Raw genomic sequence first — 27,886 nt, 5'->3', positions numbered from 1 at the left:
AACAAATGATTCTGTTATGATAAAGTCATTTTACTGCTGCTGTTTCTCCATCCGGACAATGGGTCTTTGCCTAGTTGCATTTCAATCCTTGCTCCCACCCACCTGCATTGTTTGTCTGTCTTTTACTGTAAAAATTGTCGCATTTCCTAACTGACAATCCTGAGCTGACTTGGCTAGTGGGCTTCAGGTCCAATTTGTCTCCATCCTTCACTGACAGCTGTCACTTGTGGGGCACCCAGCTAAATTCACTGTGCAGCGCCTGCCACACTCCTGTGGTAAGATTTATTAGCAGCCTTCATTCAGGTTTAACTTAGAGCGAAATATGGCCTGAGAGCCGTTGATGCCCTCTTATCCCCTAGGGAAACCTCTCTCCTTGTAAAAAGAAAAGGAGTACTTGTGGCACCTTAGAGACTAACCAATTTATTTGAGCATAAGCTTTCGTGAGCTACAGCTCACTTCATCGGATGCATACTGTGGAGTGAGCTGTAGCTCACGAAAGCTTATGCTCAAATAAATTGGTTAGTCTCTAAGGTGCCACAAGTCCTCCTTTTCTTTTTGTGAATACAGACTAACACGGCTGCTACTCTGAAACCTCTCTCCTTGTAGAGAAGTTGCTTCTGATTCGGCCATCTCCCTTCCTGGAAACAAAAACAATTGCTTAAGATAATAAGGAGGCTTTCACTAGATCCTCTGAGGGATCCCATGACATGCTTACCTCTGCTTCGTGAGCAATGAATCTCCCTGGGCTTCGGAGTTCAAATGGGAAGAATGAATTAAGTCCTGTAACGTTGGTTTAGTGGGTCTCTTTCCAAATCTATCCCTAAATTGCTGTATGATCTTGAGCAAGTCATTGCATCTCTCTCTGACTCCTTTTTCCCATCTGTAAAACAGGTATACTACTTCGCTCCCTTTTCCCTGGGATGCGGGGGGGTTTAAGATCTGGTGCTTTGAGATTCTTGGATGACCGGTGATATAGAGGTGCAAAGCGTAGCATTCTAACCCCTTTTCTCTCCTGGGAAGAGGTCCATTGGATGCTTTGGGGCACTTGGATGGAGACGGAGACCATCTCGCAGCACTATGTGGAATGGAGAGGAAGGGATAAGTCTGTCGCTGTAATGCATCCTTCACAACAGCATGACACATTGATTGTTATCCAAAACTGACACTGGGCCAAAGTAGTCCTTGATGCAACTCCAGTGATGCTGGTAGATTTACACCAGGGATAGATTTTGGTTCACTGTGCCCAGCACCTGTCTTTGACCATCTCAGCTTCGCAAACAGCAGGAAGAGGTTAAGGGAAGAAGTCTTTGAACTTCCCAGTTCTTTATATAGCACCCTGGGTCCTCTCCCCTTGTATCTTGGCTATTAATAGCTGTGTAAATAAAACAGGATGGGGCACTTGCTTTGGGGGATGTCGCGTCCAGAAGGGCTGCCAGCAGGTGTCTGGCATGCAGGGAAACGCCTTGACAGGGCAGCCTTGTGCTAGAGATGGTTGTGTGGTTCAGATGTGCTGAAACCAAACACCAAAAACACCCAGACTGCAGGAATGTTTAAAATCCAACTCTACGTGTTGCAGCTCGAGTCCCCTGGGCCTGGAGCTGTCTCCATGACTCAGTGGTGATCACCTCGGCTCTGGAGGATAACCTGATTGATGCACTAGTTGCTGGTTATGTGGATTCTTGTTGGCCTCTCCATCCAGAGAGCTGTGTTCTTTACAAAGATGAGAGGGGGTGATTGTGATCCCCATTTTGCAGAGGGGGAAGCTGAGGGAGGGGAAGTGATGTGCCCAGGCACCCAGCAGGCCAGGGGTGGAGCTAGGAATGGAATCCAGACCCTCTGACTAAGATGTAGCTTTCCCCACAGATTGCTGGAGAGTCCTCCATGAAGCATGTCTCGGGGCAGTGGGAAATCAGATGCTTGTGGCTGCGAAAAGTAATTTAAACCAATTTGGGAAATCTGATTATTCCAATGGGGAACTCCATTTCCTCTATCCTACCAGTCCTATGTCTTACTGTGGCACCATCAAGAGGAGGGATTTCTGATTGCTAATTATTCTTTATTGTACTTAGGATCTGTTTGGAATTACTTTAACAGCTTACTCTCCCTTGCGATTAGGGACAACGCTTAACGACATCTTAATCTGTTGAATTTTTCTTCTTTCGCTCTTACGGAAATGTCCCCAAACAGATCCGTTTCTCACATGTCATCTTTATTAGAAATAATGAATTGTTTTCTTGTGCACATTTCATGGCTTGCTACTCTATTGCTTCGTTGATATTGGTCATATGTCAGGTGGTTTGTTACTTTTTCTTGATTTGGTGTGCATTTCTTTTTAAAATCAGTTTCATGGTGTGAATGCTCCATGAAAAGAGAACTTTAAAACTTCCTTTCCATGAATATTTGAGCATGTGAACTGAAAATTGATATTCTCAGAGCACTGGTGCTTGTAGAATTCAATAGCATAAATGTTCCCAGATTAGCAAAGGGAGATGAACAGTGCCAAAGAGAATGGATTTAAAAATTCAAATGAATATTCACTGATTTATTGTTGCAGTATTTGCCCAGCTCCCATCTTTAATATTGCACTGCAGTTTCCCTTTAAAATCTGAGCTGCAGTAATTAGAATGGTTCTTACATTTCAAGCTCACTTAAATGCTGGTATCATGGAAACAGCAACTTCTGTGGTTTGCAGCACATCTGATGTCTAAGTCGGGGGAAAAAATATCTTGATAGTCTCTGGAGCCTATATTGAGTTAGCCTTGTGCAGTTTTTGAACAGAAGGATACCAGTTTAATTTAAGGTCTGGTAACCCAAAATTGTGTCAGTTTCTTTCAAACCACAGCACAAAATGTGCTGCTTGGTGAGAAGTGTGTTAAGCACATGGTCAGCTCTTAATGACTTCCAGGGTTATGGCAAGTGACTTGTGTTGGCTGACAGTTCTGTTTCCAAAACAAGGTAGCTGCTTTCCATGCACCTTAAATTGCTTGTTAGCAATGGAAGCAGTTTAACCATCTGTCACTAAACATTCAGGGCTTCATAAGAGCAAATTAATTCCACACCAGATGCAAAATGATTTGCAAAATGACCCCTGAGAGAGCAGCAAGGCTGTTAAAACCCGTATTGGTTAAGTCATAATGCAAGGGTTCTTTTTTAATTAAAGTCGTACACGGAAAGGGGAAGAAGCAAACTATGATTTGGCCACTTACTGTGTGTGTATCTCTCAAATGGTTAAAATTATGACAGGCAGGAGTTTGAAGCCATGCGTGATTTGCCTCACAATGAATGGAGAGAGTTAAAGAAAATTTAAAAAACAGTGCTGGCGTCCATGCAGTAGCCAACTGTTGAAATCCATCATTAAGAGAGAGAGTAAGTTTTTCCTTATGCAAGACAAACCACTGTGTGGGTATTTTGATGTGGACACAGCAGCGAAATGAGGACAGCTGCATGGATGGATCTTAAGCGGCAGGCCGCAAATTTTATTAAATTTAAATAAAGGGGAGGAGCAATACCGGCCCATCACCCATGCTCCCCTATACCAGGCATTTAATTGGTTTCAGTGCAGGAGTAACAGGGCTCCTCCTGTAAAACCCGTAACTTGGAGTATGCTCTCATCAGCCTACCCCCAACCTAGGACTCAGCTCAGTATGAGTCCAGCTACCTACCCTCCACCCCAGGAGGAGGGCAGAGGGGCAGTGACCTCATCCCATGAGGGCCACAGGGTCTCATGAACTCAAGGCCCGTCAGCGAAATCCCAGATTTTTTTTACCTCCGGGAACCATTCATTTTATCCTTTTAACCACACTGGAAACCGGCTGCAAGTTGCGAGGAATGAACAAGTCAACAAAGTACCTCATTTAGGTACTAAATGCATTCCTAGCTAACCTGCTGTGGCTTGAAGGTGCTGCAAGGAAGGTGAAAAACTCCCCGATCCTCTGCCAGTGGACCCATGGGAGGAAAAGTTCCTTCTTGACACACACACCCACCCACCCCCAAACAGGGGATCGGCTAGACCTGCAGCATCTTTCAGGCTGGATTCCCCTTACTAGTTCAGGGTGGGTAGGTGGGGTTGCTGGAATGGGGCCAAAAGAGGCTCCAAATGGCCCCTGCTCCAGAGTAAGTCCTGGAAGTTAGGGAATGCTAGCCAGTCTGCACCTCTCCTACCCCCCTCAACTGGCTGAAGATTGCTAAGGGGAGTTGTGGGTGGAGCTATATGATGTCCCTCAGTGAGCGTCTCCTTTCCTTGCTGCTGGGGCTTCCACTGCTGGCCACATCAAGTTCCCCCACCCGTCGAGGCAGATGGGTGGCATTTTACATCAATTAAAAAATGTAAATATAGAAATGAGCAGAAGGCTCCTTCGTGATGCATTTTGGGGTCGTCATACGCTTGGGCTTGAGGCCAGGCAATCGGACTTCTTTTGAGTCATTTAATAAGAGATCTGTCACTTAAAAGATGTTTGTCATTGCTGGTAGTCAGTTATCCACAGTTACACCCATGTCCTTTCCTTTTGCTTAAAGTAAGAGGATGTAGAGGCAAATCAGGGAGGAAGTGGTAAACAGGGCAAACATGTACAGTTCAGGTAGATTTGGGGGGAGAGAACTGAATTAGGACCCATTTTCCATTAACAGAATCTAGTTCAATCATCTCTGTAATCCTTGGTAGAGAACAGGAGCCAGTTAATAAATGAATAGCATAGATACTGAAGCAAATGATTCAAGAGAGCCTTTGTGCAGATTGTGATTAAAATGCCTTCGACTGAGCTGGGAGAGGGGACTGGACCAACAAGAAGGTGTTGCAAATAAGGATTGGTGTGTGCACTAGAAGAGCTGTGTGGCTCTCCCAGGCTGGAATAGCGGGAGGTAGAGCTTTGGGAGTGAGGGGAACTGCAAAAGCAATGGTGCTGCAGGTCTGGATTGAGCTGCATTGGAAGAGTTGCGGGGGAATAGGAGTGGAGTTGGAAGGTGTTCTGCAGGATAGGATGGCAATGTGTTGGCAGAGCTGCATGGGGATTCAGGGATGGAATAGCAGAGGTTCTGCAGGTGAGGATAGAGGTGCATTGGCAGCTCTCAGGGAGCTAGAACCAATGCCATCAGCTTCTTGCTTTCAGGATTATTGGAAACTAACAAATCGATTAAAATAAATTGGAGGAAACGGTTCACAAATGAAAACAATGCAATGGATGAAATACAAGGATTTGGGCACACAATTAGCGACCTTCTGCTAAAATGTTCCAGGGGATATGATTTGGCTATGAAATGTTAATGAACAAGTTGCCAGTCTTTCTCACTTGGGGTCCAAGTGCAGTATTCCCATGTCATCTCCAGTGTGCTCCATAATTAATGACTGCCTTGTGCCTGCTGATAAACGCTGGCGACAGCTGTCTCCCTGGTGCTTGCCACATTACTGGAGACTCTGTGCTTCCTCCATGGAAACCAAATGGCATCATTAGCACAGAGTTGTTCAAGGGGCTCTTAACTGCCGGCATGTGTTGTTTTCTCACTTGAGACGTCACAACAAAGGAGTGGCCTGCCTTAACAGGAAGAGGCAAATTACAAGGATAAAGAGACTGATGTAGCCAATCTGTCTGTTGGCTTATACCCGAATTTGGCTGGAACAATGTGTGATCTAGTAGCTGATGGAAGGCACTTAGGCCTTGTCTACATGGAAGGGTTTTTGTTTGTATCTATGTGTGGGGGGGGGGGGGGAGATCAACTAAGGTGTGAAATTAAATCAAAATACTTACTCCAGTGTAGCCTCCTGTGTGGACACTCTTACACCAGAATAAAATGTGTCTACATGGTGTGTTATACCAGTATAACTGTTAAAACTTTCCTATGTAGACATGACTTCAGTCAGTTCAGCAAAAAAATACAATTGCTTTATCTTGATTAGTTTTATAGGTAGTTAATTAGGTTGAGCTGGGTTACTCAATCTAATATCAGACCTTTAAATTCTAGTCTAGACATGCCCAGAGAGTCAGGACTCCTGGGTTCTATTCCTGTCTCAGATACCAACTTGCCATGTGATGATGGGCAAGTCATGGGGTGGCAGTCTTAGAGAGACCAGGACTGAATAATAGAGTTAATGACTGGTGGTCTCCCCAGAATACAGAAGACTTCACTCTTCAGGGTTCTCAGTAAAAACTCCAACTGATGGCTGAATAGGCTGAATCTTTCACTAGCACAAAATTCACCAGGAGGAAGTTGATAGAATTTGGGAAACCATGGGTGGAAAAAGAAATTAGTCACCTACTGCAGAACTCCATCAGCATTGCTGTTAAATTTATTAAGATTTTTCAAACAGTCCAGGGGATTTAGGCACACAACTTCTATTCATTTTAATTGAAGCTGTGTCTAAATCCCCACGACTGCTTTGAAAATCTCAACCCTTAACATTTCTGCCTAAGGGCCCTGATTCAGCAAAGCACATGGACTTAAAGATGCACATAAAGTTAAGCACGTGCTTAAGTCATTTGCTGACTTGTGACCTTAAATAGGTTTGTTGTGATAAATGTTCATCTTTGTGATACATGGATACAACATGAACTCAAAAGAAAGGGACAGAAAGCAGAAGGGCAGGCTCTCAGGCAGGTTATTACATGGGATTCTTGTTGAAAGGGGCATTCATTGATCTAGGGGGCTCATTGGAAGTGTTTTGGTCCTTACCTCCCCTCCATTTGCCAGTAAGGTTTGGGGAATTTTAGTTGGAAACCTTACGGATACAAAAACTGGCCCAGGGATTGTCGTCATCCCATGTGGGAATTGTGTTGACCCAGTATCTCAAGAATAATGACCGGTTTCAGAGTAGCAGCCGTGTTAGTCTGTATTCGCAAAAAGATCTCTAGGGTGCCACAAGTACTCCTTTTCTTTTTATCTCAAGAATGTAACTAAGATCCTTATGCTGATTCTCTGCTCTCTCGCTCTCTCTCTTTTTTTTTTTTTAAAGAAATATCATTAGCCAGGAGCGATATCCTATTATACACAGATTGCTGATTCTCTGTCTCACATGCTCCAGGACTGGAGTGATCTTTTAATAACAGGTCACTGCCCTGACAACAGAGCTTTCATCTTGCAATTTGCTGGTTTTGTTGCTTTTGTGGAGTGGCAGGAACATGGGGGGCTGTATTATTTGTGGGCTGTGTTGTGTTTAAGTTCATGCTTACACAGCATAAAAGGCAATTAGGGGGAAATGCAGCACGTATGTTCGCCGTAATAACCCAAGCTTTTCCATCCAGTGGTCTGGGTATATGAAAATAGCTCCTTCCTAGGAAACATCGAGGATTGTTTGAGCGTGTTGAGATTTTGTTTAGGCCAGGATGGCTGCATCTCCACTAGGAAAAAGTTGGGGCCCTGAGAATGCCCCGTACTGTTTACCCTCAGTACCACTTGGGTTTAATGTACTTGGAGACTGATGGGAGGGATGGTGCTTCTCTGTTGAGAGTAACCCAAACCAGGCAACCGCAGCCATTCGAATGTAAGCCTAAACTTTCCTCATGTCCTGTTCCTGTTCCCATTCTGCGTGAGAAGGTCGTGCAGCCATGCACAGCTGTCAAGACAAGGAATGATGTGCACACGCACGTTCCAGAATCGGCTGGTTATCCTGACTTGGCATTTATAACCCCTTTTAACACGCCTCAGGAGGGATATTGTTGAAAGCCCCTGCGTTCCTGCGCAGAGAAGTGTTCTTTCTGTTGGGCAGGTGGAGTCTTAAAGCCCCAGGACTGTGCTTTACCATTAGATTCTAATGAATCTAATTACCACGAGTGGATTTCAGCTCTCCCTCTTCATTTCGGGAATTGTCCCAGAGGTAGGGTCAGGTGTTGAAGGGCTTACACCCAGGAGTTTTAGGGCAGTTCAGAGGAGCAGTGAGCTGAAATGGTATTGTTCTGGCCTGTTCTGTAATCCCCAGTGAATGTAACCATATGCAAAGAAACTCAGTTTATCCCACAGAGTTTTTGTTTGGAGGCTACAGGTTTCATTTTAGGCCTACCAGCCTTGATTTCTATAACCCTTAATGCTTAAAGCTCTCCGTTAAAACTAACTTCATAGTCCGTCAACATAAAAGATGGGAGTCCTGCTAGTGATCTCAGGCAGTTTCTATCTGAAATGTATTTATGGCCCTTCCTCTGGGAAAGGTGGTGTTTTATGACCAATGCGGCAGTGCATTGTAGTGTGAAATGCCACTTGCAGAGAATATTCCAAGAAACACATGAATTTGTTTGCAGTATGCATGGACTCTGGACTATAAAGTCTTTGTTCTTTCAAAGAGACTTTATCCTTTGGCTCTCAGCCAAATGGAAGAGACTCTCTGCAAACGCTTCTGACTGCAAACCAAGCGATGCCCCAAAATGAAGAGGGAGTTGCAGCTGGAGCACATGAATAACATGAGTTAGTTTTTTCATTAACCGCATTTAATTTTTGAGTGTGGGGCCCAGGGATTGCCCTGCCGATCAGACCAGTGCTAGAGAGGAAAGCCAGGCTAAGATTCAGGAGGTTTGGGTGCAAGTTCTGGCTGTGCAACAGATTCCCGATGTGACCTTGGGCACGTCACTTCTTCTGTTTGTGCCTCAGCTCCCTGTCTTTCAACCAGGAGATAATAATCCTTCCCTGCTTTATAGGGATGGTGGCAGAATAAATCCATTAGTGGATGTGATGGGCTCAGAGGTTACAGTGGTAGGTACTCTGATCCTGACGCAACGCCTGTTGTTGTCTGAATCTTTCACTTGACTTCACTGAGACCTGGATTGAGCCCTGAGTGAGTACCTACCATTGTTGTCTCTGAGCCACTCACATCCACCAGTGGTATAGATATATTCATGGTCCACCATTTCGGGTACCCTGCCTCCAAATGTGACCAACTTTTGATCCTTAGGAAACAGGCAAAACCTCCCTACAAGGAGCCTGCTTTCAATTGGCCAATATCATGCACAAGGCTAGGAGGGGGATTCCTTCCTGGCCTCTGCAGTGTGTTAGCATTATGCCTTGAAGCATGAGAGTTAATTATCTTTCACATGGATTGCTACATATGATATGGCTGTAAAATTACCCAGCCCCTTCTTTAAAAAATGCAGCTACAGTATCTGACCATCTGATCTCCCATTGCCGTTGGTACGAATGGCTAAAAAGAGACAATGAAAATCAACTTTCTTTTTTGCATCATAGCCCAATGTTGAGAGGGTTTGCATAGCAGAAAGCATCTTTTGGAATATAACTGCTTGTCTGCAGGATGCAAATGAGATCCATGATTTTGGCATGAGCATTCTGAGTTTCCTGTAATTAGGAGGATGCTTTCAGGACAGGTGTTAGATTAAGTACCATACGCTAAAATTTGTGTTCACTCCAAACCTCTTTTGAGATAGACCGTGGGATCCTTAAAGGTGTTTGTGTGTGTGTGAGAGAGAGCGAAGATCCAGTTTGCAGTCAGCTCAGCACTGTCGTTTCAGTGGGTTATTTCCCCATAAGGAAATATACATGGAAGCTGCCATGCCTTGCTGCACAGACAGTAAAGATGCAGCTTTGTGTATCTACTTGTATTTCATAGCAGTGTCCACATTCCTTATAGATTTTTCTCAATCCACCTGTGGATTTAAATTCATTTCAGGGTCGGACAAACCCTTTGGTTTCCATCCTCCTATGACGGGGCTCATTAATTTTATAACAGACTGTGATTTGCTCTGAAGGTGAGTGACTTCCTTCTTTGGATGTAGCTGCTGCGTTTTCCCTCCACTGTTTCCAGACTCTGAGGGATGCTGATGCTTTCCCGGTCTCCCTAAAGGGCAGATGTGCCTTTCATTTGCCTAGAGCTCTTTGCCATGGCCCTAGAGTTCTCTGCACTTGGTTTCAGAGGATGTGGCTGAAATCTGTCAGTCTTGCTCCTGAGAGGAGGAGCGTGCACTGGCAGAGCAGGACAGCTGAAGGCACGCTGCAGGCAGAGACTAGAAGCTAGTGTGATGCTTCCAGGGGCGCTGTGGGAAAGCACACACCAGCAGCAGTCACTACAGCTATAAGCAATGCTCCACCCAAATGTTACTGTCCGGGTGTGTGGGATGCCATGGCCAGACGCAGCCTCTCTAGTGCCCAGGTCTTTCACTCCTCCCCAGCTCCCTGGTGCTCAGGGGAGCCAGACAAGCGTGTGCCGTGAGCAAGGGGAAGGGACCTTTGGGTGGGGAACAGCATTTGGGATAAATCCTACGATAACCCACCAGGCTGTGCTGTGGAGGGAAAGCAGCGCCCAGTTTCAGGTTTCCAAGTTCTTCAGCAAACTCAGGGGAGCATCAGAATTTTTAATCATGAAAAATCCCTCACTTGCATCCTTCAGAGGGCACGGCTGGCTTTTTTCCCAATGATCCTGTCAGGGTAAGTTTATCTCCAGCTGGTTCGTTTTCTCCTGGTAACTCACCCCCTTAATTTTCTCAGAGGCATTTCCCCCTCTACCCCTTAATTCCCAGCGTATGTTAAGGGCCAGGGGCCTTGGAGAGACGCTTTCCAAAGCAGGGGAAATGGGTTCTGATCGCGAGGTGGGGGATTAATGACAGCTGGAGCGCAGGCTGGCATTTGATGTGGAAGGATTAAAACTCTCCTTTGCTGTGAGGCCAACAAAAAACTTTGCAACAGTTAGGCTGCCGGTGTGCTGAAACCTCAGTCATTAAACTGACTGGACTCTCTTGTTGTTTCTGTGTAGCCCCCCTCTTGTCTGTTGGTTTCCACAGGGAGCATGACCGGGGGAGTGGGGGAGGGAATGAGCATTTTCAAGGCGCTTCCTGCCTCTTTACCTGGACACCTGGCAGCACGTACGCAGTGGGTGTGTACAGGAGGGCTGGGAGGTTCTGAGGGCCTTTTCTCGTCCGCAGTGTGATCCTCTCCTCTTCTCTGCACTCCCACCAAACTGATCGGAGGCCCCCAGGGCCGGGACATGCAGAGCGAGGTGAGGCTGAGAGAGGTCCTGAGATGTTTCTGGGGAGGATGTGGTACCCTGTTGTGTGGCCTGCTTCCATGAATTAGGAGTAAGCGGCAGCAATGCCCTGAATGTGCCTGTCAAGCTGAATTGACTTCCCACGGCCCAGAGGATGTTTCAATACCTCGCTGCTTTTTCAGTCTGTGTGCATAGAATCATAGAATATCAGGGTTGGAAGGAACTTCAGGAGGTCATCTAGTCCAAACCCCTGCTCAAAGCAGGACCAATCCCCAACTAAATCATCCCAGCCAGGACTTTGTCAAGCCTGACCTTAAAAACCTGAAAGAAAGGAGATTCCTTCCTCCTACACCACCTCTCTAGGTAATGCATTCCAGTGCTTCACCACCTTCCTAGTGAAAAAGTTTTTCCTAATATCCAACCTAAACCTCCCCCACTGCAACTTGAGACCATTACTCCTCGTTCTGTCATCTGCTACCATTGAGAACAGTCTAGATCCATCCTCTTTGGAACCCCCTTTCAGGTAGTTGAAAGCAGCTATCAAATCCTCCCTCATTCTTCTCTTCCACAGACTAAACAGTCCCAGTTCCCTCAGCCTCAAGTCATGTGTTCCAGTCCCCTAATCATTTTTGTTGCCCTCCACTGGACATTTTCCAATTTTTTCACATCCTTCTTGTAGTGTGGGGCCCAAAACTGGACACAGTACTCCAGATGAGGCCCCACCAATGCCGAATAGAGGGGAACGATCACGTCCCTCGATCTGCTGGCAATGCCCCTACTTGCACATCCCAAAATGCCATTGGCCTTCTTGGCAACAAGGGCACACTGTTGACTCATATCCAGCTTCTCATCCACTGTAACCCCTAGGTCCTTTTCCGCAGAACTGCTGCCGAGCCATTCGGTCCCTAGTCTGTAGCGGTGCATGGGATTCTTCCGTCCTAAGTGCAGGACTCTGCACTTGTCCTTGTTGAACCTCATCAGATTTCTTTTGGCCCAATCCTCTAATTTGTCTAGGGCCCTCTGTATCCTATCCCTACCCTCCGGTGTATCTACCTCTCCTCCCAGCTTAGTGTCATCTGCAAACTTGCTGAGGGTGCAATCCACACCATCCTCCAGATCATTAATGAAGACATTGAACAAAACTGCACTGGCAAGTCAGGCTGTTGTGATTCATCTCTAACCTCTCCAAAGTCAGTACGAGGAGCCAGGAATAGACCATTCCCTGGACTCTCCACACACATCCACCGACCGTGCTGCGAAGCTGACGCGGACTTCGATGACGCCAGACGCTGTCCCCCACACAGGCTTGGTCAGAGACGAGGCTATAATCCGGCTGAGGGAGAGTGTGTGTGCATCTCCTAGTCCTGGAAATGGCCAGCCATGAGCCCTGCGTTCATTGTTGTCTCCATTCCTTCTTGCTCCTCTTTATGGCGCTGATCCTGTGCGTGGATCCGTGGGAGCACAAAGACCTGGCTGCATGGATTCACTTGTGGGATCGATAAAGGAAGCACTTAGAACCAGCACAGTTCTGTTACCTCCTTGGAGGACATTAGGGACACTGTCCTAGAATCCACAGGGACCCCTGTGATCACCCAGTCTGACCTCCTGCGTGACTCAGATGGCGGTGACTCAGGCCATAGACCTTCCTCAGGGTTATTCCTGTCTGAACGAGAGCAGATCTTTTTCCTCAACATTTTCTGTGATCGCAGCTTCACCGCATTGAACCAGAAGCCTGAACGACCACGTGTCTCTGGCTCCGGCATCTGCTCCAGCTTAGCCCAGTCCGTTCTGCCAGTGCCTTCACATGCCAGTACTTTTCCTGGAACTCTCTCGGGAGATTTTGATTTCATTGGGCCAGCCTTGCCAGCTCTCTTTAGGTTTCCCCAAATATCAGAGCATTGGTGGTTGTCAGTTAATTACCGTTTAATCCCCGGGTTCTCCTAAATCTGCCTAAAGTTTGCAGTTCATAGACCGTTCTAATTTAACTCTACGTAAACTCTTGGATAGCAAGGCAAGGTGGGGCTTTTCATGGATTTCTCGGCTGCAACAGATTTTCAATTCCGGTGAGCAGAGTCTGATTTTCACGGGAAGTTTCACAGACAAGAAAATACATGAGGCATTTGCTTCCCTCCTGCATGTAAACCTATGGCAGGGGAGGACTTATTTGTAACCTCTCCCTGGTTTTGCTTTCCCTGATGCGGTTTCCTGCCAAGGTGGAGGTGCTGTGCTGGGGATAGAACCCATGGTAGTTGAGGGGCACAGGGAAAGTTGCTCCAAACCTCGCAGAACCTGTTGTATGTGGAGGCAGCATCCTGACTCCTGCACACCTCCCAAAAGCACTTAATTGTCTCCCATACTGGCACTGACCCCTGCTTGGCACCATCCTCATGACCCCTCTGATGGGGTTCATAGGGCACAGAAGCAGGCTTCATGCTGCTCAGAGTACCATGGTTTATGGTGGAATCAGGGCCCGTATAGCAACTTTCCCATGGCTCCTCTCCCTGCCTGCCAAGCTCTGCGGCAGGAGCACTGCAGAGGAGCAGGTGGAAGCAAAAAAACCCACAGATCCCCCTTCCTCCCTTAATGGAGTTAGCTGATTTTTATAGACTCTAAGGTCAAGATCCTCGGCTGGTGTAAATCAGCGTCGCCCCATTGACTTAAATGGAGCTACATCGATTTATGCCAGCTAAGGATCTGGCTCTGTATATTGGGTCTAGAAGTAGCTGGCAGCGCCCCCTGGAATCAAAGCCTGCTTCCGATACATCCCTGGCCCGAGTTTCAAAGATGCTGCAGTTCCTGCTGACATCACTGGGAGCTGTGAGTGCTAGGCACTCCTGTGCAAATAGGCTATCATGGCTTTTAATGAGCCTCCTTAATAAGCCCCTCATGGCAGGTGTATCCAGAAGTGTTTATTGCCCTTTTGCTTAAATGCTCTCAATGCCCAGTTATGTTTTTCTTTAGTGTCTCTGTCTGTGATGGGACCTGATTACAGGTGGTTTTCCGATTGTCTCTAATGACTAATGAATATGTTTACGTAAAAGACCTGCCTGTGAACCCCTCCTACGCACTGCATCTGACTGTAATTTAGCCTCGCAAAAGGAAATTCACCAAAACCAATGAAAGGGAGAGAAAAGAGCCCTTGTCCCTCTGTTTCCCCTACGCACGGAGAACAGAGTGACTTCCAAGGCAGGCTGTGACTGCGTTGATTGGATTACTGGGGACTTCGGGCAGGCGCGTGCTATGGATTAGCCGTGCAGGTTGCTCACTGTTTATGCGGCGTTAGTGCATTTTAGCTTTGAAGTAATGACTTACTCCTCCAAAGCTGCTAGAAATGCACTGCTTGGAGCAAAAACCAAATGTAGATGTAACTGCAAATTCTGCCTGGATGAACCTGCTGCCAGTGGCATCCCGGCTGCTCTGCACACGGAGGAAATGCTAGCAGAGCCATGAAAAATAGTCACTGGCTTCCAGTTGCTAGGTGAGGGGCAGAAAAACATTTGGCAGCTGCAGGTGGATGGAGTGGTACCTTCCACTGAGGCAGCAATGGCTAGTGCAGTGGCTAAAGCTGGGGATACTGCAGCTGACTCCATGTGATCTCTAGCAAATCTCCCTCCATTTTACATATGGGGAGGCTATGATAGTTACCTGCTTCGTAGGGGGTGAGGTGATGCTCACTGATGGTGCTCTAAACACACTCAGATCCTCCTGTGACTGGTGTTTATAGAAGGGGGGAAGTACCCTTACTTCCCCATACAAAATGGCAGTGAGCAGTCAGTTGGCTACAGGATGTTCTTTTGTTCCAGTCATGCTCAACAAAGATGCCCAAGTTCTCAGGGAGTTTGGACTTTGTGCGTTTCATTAATTGCACATGGGCTTATTGAAAGCATTGGTGATGCTGCCCACAAATTGCCATGATAAATGCAGCTCCCTCGGGTCTCCTGTGTTGACTGCTGGCTCAAAGGTCTGTTCCATGGTGAAAACATTCCCCATCCTTGGTGAGATTTTTCTTTTGTGTTGCTTGTTTCCAAGCCCCTCCTTTGACCCCCTCCATGAAACGCTACAATCTCTTCTGCTTGATGCTTGCAGTGTGTGAATGTCTTTCTGCCGTGCTGTGGGAAGTGGCTCAAGAAAGCCACTATTTCTTTTTCCTTGCCATCAGCAGCACGTTATCCCAGAAATATTCCTCTCGGGGCCTGCCAGAAGCCAAGATTGCAAGGAGCAAATATGACAAGCCCGCTGAAGGAAACACCCATTGCATTGCAGATGCTGCAGGCCGCTGGCATGTGGCGGATGGAGATGTTTTACAGATGAAGCATGTGGTGCAGGCAGCATCCAAGACCCTGGGAGAGCAAAAGCTTTTTGTGGCTTGTCTGTTCCTTTGCCTCCCCATTGATCAGCCTGTAGGAGCCATTGTCTGCTAGTCATTAAACCACCCAGAGCACTTTGGATCAATACCTCACTGAAGAACCCATTGGAATTATAACCGCCATCTGCCTGTCTTACTGAGTGCTCAAATCCCAGACCCTCCTGCGTCATAGACCCATGTGGCATTTCTCAGCTTTCCAGAAGGGACAGCTTAGAGCTTTAAGCATCAGGTTTGAAATAACTTAGATTCCTTGGAACCATATGTTTGAATTCCAGCAGGGTAAAAAAAAAACCAAATACCTTCACCCTTCTGAGAAAATCCCATGCAGGTTTAATGAAGTCCTCTGGGCAAAACTCTATAAACCCTCTTCACTCTACAGGGAAATTAAGGAAGCCTCAAACCTTTCCATGAAAATGGTGCTGGGGGATGCTAAGAGGTGGCCTATGCATCTAAGTTTACGTTATGCGTCTTTGGCCAAACTTTTCCCTTTCTACACTATTGTGCAGGGGGCTGGTTCACTGAATATGTCCTTTTCCAAAAGTAGCTGCATGTCTGGGGCTTCTAATATAAATATTAAGGAACATTCTTAATAATGAAGGAGAAATCGCTCCACACACCTCTGAAATGCAGCCACCAGTAGGCTGGAGGGTGACCAGACAACTCATGGTGGTGGTAGTCATCCGTTGGCTCTTACTTAAATTGTAAGCTCTTTGGGGAAGGGACTAGTTTTTTGTTCTGTGTGTACAGTGCCTAGCACTGTGGGGTCTTGATTTGGGCCTCTCGGCACTACGCCCGTACAAATAATAGCAATAAATGGCATTATCTTCTCCATCATTCTTATTGTAAACTCTCAGGACCAGGGATTATGTCTGTCTTTGTGCTTATATGTATATCCTGGCAAAGGCAGGGCCATGAAGAGCGTACCATTTGCAGCATACAATTTGTACGGCGCTCCTGGCTGCAAAGTGACGTACAAACCGAAGGTATTCACTATTCTTTATTTCTCGTTTCAGAATGTAACAAAAACAGCAGAAGAAGAAAAACCCACAGCTCCCACTATCCAGGAGATTGAACAGATAATCAATAGTTACAATGCCAAGGTTACAAACTGCTTCGTGATGAAGCTGGTATGTATTTTATTCATCTGTCTACATTACTTTAGGCACTAAGGACAGGCTTTTAATTCTGGCTTCAGAGGTGACTGGGCCTTGCGCTGAGCCTTTGCACAAGAGTGAAGTTCACTTGACATGGATAGCTCCAAAACCTTTGATTCATCTGCCAAACCGCAGCAGGAAATCAGGTCCTACTGCGAGGAGAACATGCCAACAGAGGGTATAAATGCATAGACACCACTGCATTTGTAAATGGCAGATAATCAGATGATGTGTTAACTGCATCAGTTACCAGTACAGGGACTGCTTGCCTTGCATTTGAACCACAGGATGACAAATAAATTCTGAGTAGAGCATTCGTATTAACCTATTTTAGCAGTTGTCTTCTCCTGAAACGCTTAAGGCACAGACTGGCCTGAATCAAAAACTTGGGTCTAAACAGCCCAGCCTTTGGGGGTGGGGGGGCAGCATCTGAATCTGGATTTTAACTTTGACTGTGTCCAAGGCTGCTGTTATGCAAGTAGGAGAACCTCGGGGGGAAGAGCCTGTGTCTATACAGCACCTAGCACAAGGGGTCCCCATTGCTGATCGGTGTGTCAGGGCATGACTGCACTGCTAATTGACGGGAGTGTGAAACATGCTGGGTAAAAATTTCAGAAGCATTTAAGTGCCTTGGGAGCCTAATTCACTTAATGAGACTTCAGCTGCTACATCATTAAAGTGCTTTTGAAATTTGTACCCACTGGATAAGACCTTCGGTACAGCTAAGCAGTTAAGTTCAGTCTTAAGAAACTTGCTGACTTTTCAGTAGCCACTGTGTAAATTGAATTTCATGCTTCTCGGCTTCTTCCTTGGAGACGTGTTGACGGTAAAAAATCCACCATCCTGCCAGGCTCCCTCAATGGGAGTCTCAGGAGAGGCTAAATACTGTGCCACGGAGACTGAACTCGCTGCTTAGCCCTGCTGGTGAGGTGTGGCTGAGGCAAGGAGGAAAACTTGCATTGCTGGGGTCTGCCCTGTCCAGGCCTGATCCAAAAGCCCACTCTACTGGTGGAAAGATGCCTATTAACTTCAGTGGGCTTTGAATCAGGCCTGGTCTGTCCTACGGAAAGCACAGGGCTTTGGTCTTGAGGGCTGTCACTCATTTCAGCACCTAAAGTGCTTAGTCACCAGCCTTATTTGTACCCAGGTCTGTGTGGCATGAGCCACCACACGGTTCAGACAATGGTTCTACAATTTTTTTTTTCCAGTGCGGAAATTTTCAGAGTAATTTCAATGTCCAGCAAATGATTTGCCACACACAGATCAGGCTGTATTGTTCTAGCTTGGATGAGTCATGATAACTAGAAAGCTGCTTCAGTGCCATTCAGCCGCTGTCACACAGCCCGTTTGGAGACATCGAGCCGTTGGGAAACCAGATGTGCCATTCTGTTCCTCCACAGTCAAACTTTTAAACGAAGTTGTGGGACCCACAGTAATTTGCTTACAGTTCCAGCCCTTGACTGCAGCCTTGTTTACTGCTTGGCAAAAACAACCATGTAAACCAAGCCCTGTTGGTAAGCCTTGAGAGGCCAAGGAAAGGACTGGGTTCACAAATTAGATTTAACAAAAGGAGCAAATTTCACAAGCTCTCATAGCTCACAGTGTAGGAGGTTTTGGAAAAACAGAAATAATGGAGATTTTACAATTTCAGAGAACAGTGTTCGGTTGTTTATGGTTTTCCAGTCGCTTGTCAGTTTGTGAAAACAAGCCCCAAGTTGTCTTTAAACAGACATCACTTACAACTGACGTGAACAAAAACTAGTGCAGGGATCCCTTATAGTAGCCTGGGATCTTTTTCCATCTCCTAACTTTTGTGACCCATGGATTAACATTGGAGTAGCCTGGCTTCCCCAGGAGTTGTTATTGGATCATTTTCTTTTAAGGCAAATGGGCCATCTTTTGCCTGTAACCTCTGCAGTCCTGGGACTCTGTAGCAACTCACTTCAGCCCCAACTGACAGCTGTGAACCAGTACCTGAGCTATCAATTCCAGATGTTCTAATCTTTTAGAGTTTGTTACAGCATGGCACCCACGGCGTTGTCCATGCTTAACCAGGGTTAGATTTCTCATAAAGTCTGTGTAAAGGGCCTTTATCTCAAGATCGGGCACAGGATGGTGAAAATCTCATGAAATTTCCATCATTTAAGATGGAGAGCTGCAAGCTTTCAACTGTTTGGCACTAAAACCTTATGAAAACAGCCAGCATATCCAGCTCAGCCCTCAGAAACCCTAGTTCAGATGCTTACACGTTCTCTCCAAACCCATCTCCAGTTAAAGGAGACAGAAGTGTGATTGCAAGCACAAATGGTATTTAATGTCAGTTAGTTTCCATAACTCTTCTCTGTAGCAGGAACAGTTTACAAAGGGGTGGCGAAGAATCCTAGGGCATTATTGAATAGTAGGGAACAGGAAGAATTCTGTAGTGACTAACCCTAAATTGCTAGTTCCTTTTACGTTATTACTAGGAAAGTTTCAAGCACTATAGAAAGTTGTCCCTGCAGTCAGCCCACCATGTCTACCACTGGGTTAAGTACTGCAAAAAGCCCTCCAGCTTGAGGGGGGTGGGGGGGACACTGGCATTAGCTGAAAACCTGTCTTGCCCCATGAGCACTCATTGAAACTTGACTTTCGTTATCTCCTTTGCTGTAGAATGAGGACGGCACTTACACGGGCTTCATTAAAGTGCACTTGAAACTGCGGCGGCCTGTGACGGTGCCAGCAGGAATTCGGCCGCCGTCTATCTATGATGCCCTCAAGGAGGTGAACCTGGCTGATATGACGGACAAGAGAACTTCCTTCTACTTGCCGCTGGATGCAGTCAAGCAGCTGCACATCAGCAGCACGACCACGGTCAGCGAGGTGATCCAGGGGCTCCTCAAGAAGTTCATGGTGGTGGACAACCCTCAGAAGTTTGCACTTTTCAAGGAAATGCAGAGAGATGGGCAAGGTGAGTGCACACCCTTCCGAGCAACCAGTCCCATGGGGGCTCGGTGCAGAGAGGGGAATTCCCAGATGCTTCCCCTCTCTGCCACAGTTGGTAAGATTGTGATTTGCGGTACAGTAGAGGCCTTAACTGAGCTGCACTGTGCAAGGTGCTGCACATACACACAGCCCCCGCCCCAAAGACCGACAAAAAGGGAGGATAGTCAGCCCCTTCTGTAAGATGAGGAACTGAGGACCAGAAAGATCAAGTGACTTGACCAAGCTCACAGAGGGAGTCAGTGGCAGACCTGGGAAATGAACCTAAATCTTTGGAGTCCCAGTCCAGTGCCTAAACCATAAAGCCAGGTTTCCTCTCATTCGTAAGTGTCATTCCTAATAGCAGAGCTGTCAGTGCTTTCCCAAGGGAAGATCTGCTTTGCTCTGTGGTGTTCTTACTAATACATTCATCAGGGAAGAGCCATAATAGCCAACCCGTGTACATGTGGCCTGCCACCGCACTGATCCGGACTCCTTGTGGTCATTAAGGATCAAATGTCACTTGTTGCAGGAGTTAGGGGTGGCCTGGCCCAAATCTAATTTAGAGAATCAAATATGCCTGACAAATTCCCCCTGCAATTGTTGGATAAGTGACTCCCTGCTGTAAGCTTTGGTGGAGCATTTCTGTGACCAGGTATGCACTTGCCACCTTGCAGCAGGGGCTGCGTAGAGTCGGTACATAATCTTACTTGCTGTGGTGTGTTCAGGGTGAAAGGAGCTATATAAATGAGAGATTACAGGACAGAACACTTTGCAGCTCCACGGGTGTTGGGAGGATGAATGCAGTGAAGACGGTAAAGTGCTCAGATATTACACAGAGAGGGGGCTATATAGGAACCTAAGGAAGGTTTAATCACTGTTCTGCAGCATACTAAATACCTGGGCGATGTTTGCCTTCTCCATGTGTAGTAAAAATATCACCCTACTGCCTTATTCTGTTTCAGTGCCAGCCCCTGTTGGCTAAGGCAGGAGTGGTAGTTTCATTGTTAAACAAATAATGTTCACTGGTGCATACACAAGATCTAATTTCCAGCACCACAAGTAGCTCCCACTTAAGTTACAGGGTCTTGTGTCAGAACCGAGATGCAAATATGGTCACCTGTGTGGAATGCAAGCTGTTGTAACAGAAGCTAGGAGATGCCACTTAAGGGCTGGCATGAGTGCCTGGGTGTACCTAGCTTGTGAGCCCCCTATAGACTGAGACAAACTGAGTCATTGCCATAAGTGGAGACAACTCCTAGTGAAGTCAATGGAAGTTAGTCACTTATCCCACAAGCCTTTCAGTTCAGTCGTAGAAGACTGCTTTGTGCTTAAAAAACCATGAACTAAATTTTGATACCATGGAGGCTCAAATCCTCCTCGGGGTGACTGAGCCCTTTGAGACGGACACCCACCTGCATGGAATTCAGTCTTTCCCACATGGTCCTGTCTGCTGAGCACCCTAGTGTCCCTGGCCAGAATTTCCCCTTGCCTCCTTTATTTAGCTTCTGTGTATCAACACTGATCTCTGATAGTGCTTTATCTTTGGTACCTGCAAAAAAATATTGACATTCTAATTGACTCATAGACTTCTGGAGTTTTAACCTTAGCTGAATCATCATGACCCACCCACCCTTATAAACAAGATCATTGCATTAAAATTTTTTTTATAATTGGCAAGGAGTGCAGCTGCTCTGAATGGACATTTCTGGCTTTCTTTCTTCCTCCTCTAGTCCCTGGGTTCATCATTATGTCATCTGCCTCTTCTCTCTCCCTGCCCCCCCACCCCCCGCCAATCCATCAGAGATCCAACAGGAACACTATCACAGAAAGCTGAACTTCTTTGGCACTTGTCATGGCAAGACAGTCTTGGTACAAAACAGTGGAGGAGACTATGGGTGGGAATATCAAAAGCACTTGAAGGAGTTAGGTGCCCTGTTTCCAATGAAATTCAAGGAGATTGGGGGGTATCGCTGCCCCTTTGTCTGTTAAAATCTCCCCCCCCCCCAAAAGGGGGCTAAACAGCATAGCTTTGGGGTGGGACAGATTGGAAGGTGGGTTTGTGCATATCACACTAAGTAACTTCCAGTCAACCTGTGCCTGGTTGCGTTGGCCAGTGGCGTGGGCTCTTCCCTGCTGATAGTTTGTGTTTATACAGATCCTTTTACTGGAGGGTCTCTCAGCCCTTGGGCCAAGACTTTCTAAACTGGGTGCATAACATTAAGCTTCTGAATCCTAATGTAGGAGCCTAAACAAGTGGCCTGATTTTTCAAAAGGGCTGAGCTCACTGCAGCTCCTGTTGACACTGATGGGAACTGCAGGATCTTCAGTTCTTTGGAAAATGAGGCCACCTTCCTAGGCACCTAAATAGGGCTTTATGGGGCCTCACTTCAGACACCCAGGGCTGAGTATATTGCCCATGAAGAGCGTTAATTAAGCCTCACCATACAGAGCAGAGGGAGTAGGGGGGCTTACACCAGTACAGCTAACCTGGATATATGACCAGATTCAGCTGCACTGGTGAAGTCTGTCCCTACACTGATTCTAATTTCCTTAATCTGGATGGAACCTTTACTCAACCTCACATAGCTAACTAGCAGCAGACATCGTATCTAGGTGTTGCAACTTGCAATCGTTTGCTTTAACCACCCTTTATAAACACCTTTGCTGGAGATGGTACATCCCATAGTGACTCTTAGTTATGAAATCCAGCTCAAGCTGCCTTTGAACCTATGCTGTGTTTGCTCAGTAACTTCTTGAGCATCTTTCTGCCCTTGAATCCTAAAGGCTCATTTAGAACCTCTCTCTCTCTCTCTCTCTCTTTTTTCCTGCCTGCAGTTCTCTTCCAGAAGCTCTCTCTAACAGAATACCCCTTGTATCTCCGGCTGCTGGCTGGCCCCGACACAGATGTTCTCAGTTTTGTGCTGAAGGAAAACGAAACGGGGGAAGTTGAGGTATGTCTGGGAGTCTTTCCCTTGGCTCTCACACCAATGTTCATAGCTTTACAAAAACACACGGCCTTGTTAAACAAACCTGTGAGACCTACTGCAGTAGAAACACAACTTAACGGTTTTTTTGCTGGGGGATAGGAGGGAGCAAGTTGACCTTCCTTGTGTTACAGTTTGATCATCCAGAACACTGACTTAGACACCAACCTTCCACTTAAGAATCAATATTAAAGCATCTCAAAGGATTCCTTGAGTTTAGCCTGTGTTTTTCAGAACCTTTAACCAATCAGTTTATTGCAGAAAACTTAGTACGTTTTTAAAAACCTGCTCTGTAAAAAATGCTGTGGCCTGTTTGAGGTTTTTACACCATAATCCATTTGTGTTTGTTTGTTGGTTTGTTTATAGAACTAAGCAATGCAGTTCTTCACTTAATCCTCAGAGTAGATTAGCTAAATGGAGCCATAGCTAATCCACTGATTTTAAAATAGAGGCCAATGCTATGCTGTATAATAAATCCATTGCCTCCCAAGGCTTCTTATGCCACACAGTACGGCAATTTAGATCTTCAGAGAGTGTTCAGCAAAACCTCAGGACTCTCTCACTTGTGCTGCAGATGACTATCTGCTGCTAAGCAGTATAGGCATTGACACACAGTTGAGCAGTTCAGATTCTAACCACTCAAGAGCAATTATGCCCTAAGAAAGGAGAGATCAAAAAAGCAGGATTAAATGTATCTAAATTCCAAAATTATGGCCCAGATGTCAGTATTTCTCAGGGATACTTCCAGACATACATTACTTGTAATATCGCTGAGTAGAAGCTGGCCTCTCAACCTGCATTATGGTGTTTCCATCCCAGCATATCTAACAATCTTTTGTTGATTTCTCAATAAATTAAAAGTAGAACTATCCCTGCTGGTAACAACATGGCTTGCTGGGTAGTTCAGACCCTCCCCCTTCGTGACAGAAAGCACTGGTGATTGCATTAGCTTTTGCATGCCACAGCTCAGTTACTTGCCTGTTTTCTTCAGTCCCTTTGGAAATTGTGTTTTGTGGAGTCAAGTGTTGCAGTGGAAAATTTTAAGTCCACCCAGGGTAAATTCAGGTTTTGCTTTGGGATCATAGTCCCAGATGGCTCAAACTTAAGACATGTGTTGGATCACAGATTCCTGACTCCATCTCAAAGCTCAGTGGGAAATTGTTTTCCTATCCTATGAAAAATTGAGTTTTTGAAAACTTTCGAAAGAGGCCCTTAAATTTTCTAACCAAACCCACTCTCCCACCACCCTGCTTTGGGTCAATGGGCACATTTCATTTTTTTTTAATGAAACAAAACGTCTTGTACAGTACTCGTTTACATTTCTAAACAGTCATTTCAAACTAGAATTTTTCATTTTGTCTCAACTGCCCCTTTCCCACAAAGTTTTGGTTTTGAAGAATCAGCATTTTTTATTAAAGTGATTGCTTTAAAAAAATTCCTGACCCACTCTATTAGGGGGACAGATACTTGCAGTGTCAAATTGCAAGGCCAGTTAACTAGATCTTTCTGTATATAGAAATCCAACTAACTGACCTTGCTAGGTAGCATGTGTCTTTTCCCGATTTTCAAGATGAGCACTCAGCTGCACAATAAACCACAGTGTGCATGTTACAGGCAAACAGAGGGGAGGTGGTATTCTGTCTGCTCATATCACTTCTCTGTTTTTGCTTTCTCTGCAGTGGGATGCATTCTCTATCCCAGAGCTACAAAATTTCTTAATGATACTGGACAGAGAGGAAAAAGACAAAATTCAGCAAGTCCAAAAGAAGTACAGCAAGTTTAAACAAAGACTGGAGGAGAGTTTGAAAGAAGCAGGAGGAAAACCAGGATAACCAAACACAAAGCACTTATCGTACCAGACTAAGCTAGATATTATTTTTAAAAAGAAGAGACTTCTCAGGACACCTCAGATTTGTCTGACCCTTTCTCCCTGTTCCTCTGTCTGAGGAATGACACACCCACAAAGAGACAAGCGTCTCGTTTCTTTTCCCTCAGAAATTATCGCTGGATCACAGCTAGTCAGTAAAAAAAAAAATGGAAAGCCTCTGCAGGCCCTGGATAAACCAAACAGAGCTGCTGCTTAGCTTTCAGTTGTCTCATTGGGTTGCCAAGCAGAGAAACTTCACGGTAACGGCTGAATGTTAAATAAGTAGGAATATCTACTGGGTAATTGGGTTGGGCAGGATAGAACTGCATTTCTTTCACCCTCCTCCCACCAACTTGCTTGTTGGCTTTGTTTTAAGATGCTACGGCTGCCTTGTGTGTGGTGGTTGTGTTGTGTAGTTCCGTCATTTCATAAGTTAGGTGGTGCCACAGGAAGCAGCAGATAAAGCAATGAGGGTTGGTTGCACCAGATCGTGTGTGTGTTGCAGCTGCTGTTGATGCCAAAACGGATTGTTGCACAATTCTAAGAGATCTACTGAAACATAAAAAGTCAGATGCCAAGAAGGCTCCAAGTCCACCATAGTCCGTCCAGTACGTTTCACTGGGATTTTACCTACTGTTCATTCTAGGGAATTTTTAAAGAAGATGAAGTAGGAGGAGAGTGAAACTAGGATTGTTTGGTCAGCTAGTCTCCGCGTGAGAGCAAATGCTCCCTTCTGCTGAGTGTGGCTATTCTGTGTATTGCCAGTTTCCTACTCAGGGACCAATGTTTTACAGATTTACTCTTTTTACATGTAAGATGGTTGAGGTGGGAACATGGATGATGGTTCAATACAGAAACTGGAGCACAATCTTGAGCCATGCAGAGGAACAGCAACTGCCCAGCCTCCTGCAGCTTTGCTCCTGTTACCCTCCAGCACCCCTCGGTCACCCAACCACCCACAGAGCCTCCGCATCCTCCCACTGTCCTCCTTCTGCACGTAGACGAGAGGCTGCTAGGTTCCCTGTATGACTACCACCCTGCCACGTGTGGTGCTTAGAGCTGGGAGGATGCAACAAGAATGTCATTACTCACCGCCTCCATTCTGTCTCAGAGAAACAGCTTAGCCTTCTACAGATGGACACTGCTGCAGTTGGAGACAACAGTTACTGCTATTAACGCCTTCCTAGCTCCTGGTTCAAGGACTCCAACTTAAAAATTACACTTCAGTCTGGAAAGCTTTAATCTAAGGTGTTACTTTTAACAGGTTATTGTTCCAGTGTTTGCTCTGAGTGCATTGGATTAAGCACTTTGTGTTTCACTCTTTCCCTTGTCTGCATAGATCCTTCGCACAGCAACAAAGGGATGTGTGAAAAGGAAGGAAACCTGATGGTAAAGCCATGGAAAGGGGCAGGTGCAGATAGAAAACCTGAAATGATTTTAAACTGATGACCTGAGTTGAAAGCATCCCTTGAAACTTGTTATATGGTGAAATGATTCCACTTCAAAGGTTCCGGGTCCACTAGATGCAAAGTGATGACAGAAGGCAATTTTAAGAGTCTCAGATTTACCTCAGTGCCTTTTTTTTTTTTTAAAGTGTGAAATCTTTACTGTAAAGTTAATGAGGATCATGGGTTGGGAAGGGCTTTTCTGAAAGGCCTCAGTCACTTTTTCCCCCCTGCCTGTTCCCTGAAGTACTGTAGGGATGAGGCTGATTGTTGGGGGGCACTGGGGGGGAGAAGGGAATTGTCAATTTCCCCCCAGGGTGACTCTATGCTTGTTTTTTTTCCAGTTTTATATCTAAGTATCTTTTAAATGGGAGAAAGTGACTGACTGCACTGCTTAGCAAGCCTGCCACGGTGCAGAGACGCCACTTCATGTCACAGCTGGTAGCATAGACAGGTTTGATAATAGGGCTGCAGGGCAGGGAAAGCCACCTAGCTGTACTGTATTCCTTACCCAGGTGACCTTTAACAACCATGCGGTAGCAGAGACAGAATCAGGAAATCGCAGGCTTTGTGGGTGTTGGCCCATTTGTAAAATGGGGAGAGTACTTACTGACCTCATACGTACACTGTGAGGTCAATAAGTAATTAGCACTTAATGCTTTCGGCCTTGAAAGCACTATGTACAAATATTGACTGAGCAGGAAGAAGCACACTGTAAAATGTCATTAGTTCTGAGAAGCAAGATCCAGATTTTTTTAAATTTCATCTCATCTTTCTGGCTAGAAGTTTTAGGGGTGTTTTTACTGATATTTTTTTTTTCCTTCAGTGACCATCCCACCCTCTGGACCCCAAGCATGTCTTTAACGTTTTGTAGAAGGCATGGCTTCTAACGCAATTATGGTGAATGCTGCTGAAAACCTCCTGCAAAGAGGGAGGGCTGTTTTTGTTTTGGTTAGCTATGGGGCATTTAAAGAGAAACCCTTGAAACTCTGATGCAAAAGCACAGTCAATTGACCTGTGCCAAAGGCACAAGCTTTAGACATTAGCAAAAGCCCCCTTCCTTCAGATGCGCAAAATACTGCTGGCAGTGCCTTTGGTTAGCATTGTGTTGCCTAGTGTACGTGTGAATTTTTTTTTTTGTCAGCTGTACAACATGTAAAAACTGTGTATAGAATGGAATAGTAAAGCTTCTGTGGCACAGTGAAATGCATTTTTGCAATGCTGTAATTTATTTTTACTCCTCCCTGTTAATTCTGGGGTATTTTTTAAAAAGTCACTCAGCTTTTATGAAAGTTCTGAAACGGTTGGTTCAGATGCAGACAGTGTAAGAGAGATAATAAAACAGTCAATGATGAAAAATTGTGTCTGTTTTATTTAAAGTTGTCTTGTGCCCCCGTGTGGTGGTCAGTGTTTAAAGGGGATCTGAGTGTAAGGTCATTAGTGTTTATAAAACATGTTACAGTTTTTCCCTTATTGAAGTTAGTTAGTCCGCCATCTATAAAAGACTACACCCCAACTGATCCTGCAATGGAGGTTATGCCTGTATGTAGCTCATTGCAAGAGCAGATCCTTAAAATAAACTGTCCCCTTTTGTATTTACACCAAATTAGTTGCAGGAGTAGGGTCCAATATGGTTTTTACACTGTCAAAGCTCAGTGAAGGGGGGAAAACAATCCTAGTTTATGGTATTAGAAGCCCCTGGAAAGATTATTTTCAAAGAATCATAGAAGATCAGGGTTGGAAGGGACCTCAGGAGGTCATCTAGTCCAATCCCCCTGCTCAAAGCAGGACCAATCCCCAACTAAATCACCCCAGCCAGGGCTTTGTCAAGCCTGACCTTAAAAATATCTAAGGAAGGAGATTTCAACACTCTCCTAGTGAAAAAGTTTTTCCTAATATCCAACCTAAACAAAGAGAAGCTGACAACTGAAAACATTTTGCTTTTAAACTACAAGAGGTATGAATTCTAGGCCATGATGTGCTGGAATAGGCTTTGTTTAGGTGTTAGACTACTTTCATAAAATAAAAAGCATGGTAACATATATGCAGTCATGCAAAGTCAGCATGTTAAAGATTAGTTTACAAGCCAGCAATTTGGTAACCCATTGGAACGCTTTAGTAAAATATCTGGAAGAGGACAACATTTGAATTTTTTATTGGGAAAAAAATTTGAACAGCTAAAGCAATTACATTCTTTGGA

The 27,886-nt window shown here is 45.5% G+C and overlaps 1 protein-coding gene across 2 annotated transcripts in view; it reads left to right on the top strand.

The window, feature by feature from the left end:
- The window catches only part of RASSF5 (Ras association domain family member 5), an 81,801-nt gene extending 55,426 nt beyond the window's left edge, over positions 1–26,375 (top strand). For both annotated transcript variants that reach the window (XM_074936317.1, XM_074936318.1), the window contains 4 exons: positions 16,289–16,402; positions 19,079–19,376; positions 22,226–22,341; positions 24,054–26,375. In XM_074936317.1, the coding sequence (XP_074792418.1) occupies positions 16,289–16,402; positions 19,079–19,376; positions 22,226–22,341; positions 24,054–24,206 (681 nt within the window). In that variant the 3' untranslated portion in view covers positions 24,207–26,375. The remainder of the gene's footprint in view (positions 1–16,288; positions 16,403–19,078; positions 19,377–22,225; positions 22,342–24,053) is intronic.
- The last annotated feature ends 1,511 nt before the right edge of the window (positions 26,376–27,886 follow it).

This window comes from Natator depressus, chromosome 21 (assembly GCF_965152275.1).
Source record: "Natator depressus isolate rNatDep1 chromosome 21, rNatDep2.hap1, whole genome shotgun sequence".
Taxonomy (NCBI): Eukaryota; Metazoa; Chordata; order Testudines; family Cheloniidae; genus Natator; species Natator depressus.
Note: the sequence above shows the minus strand (reverse complement) of the source record. Positions and strands in the feature narration are given on the sequence as shown.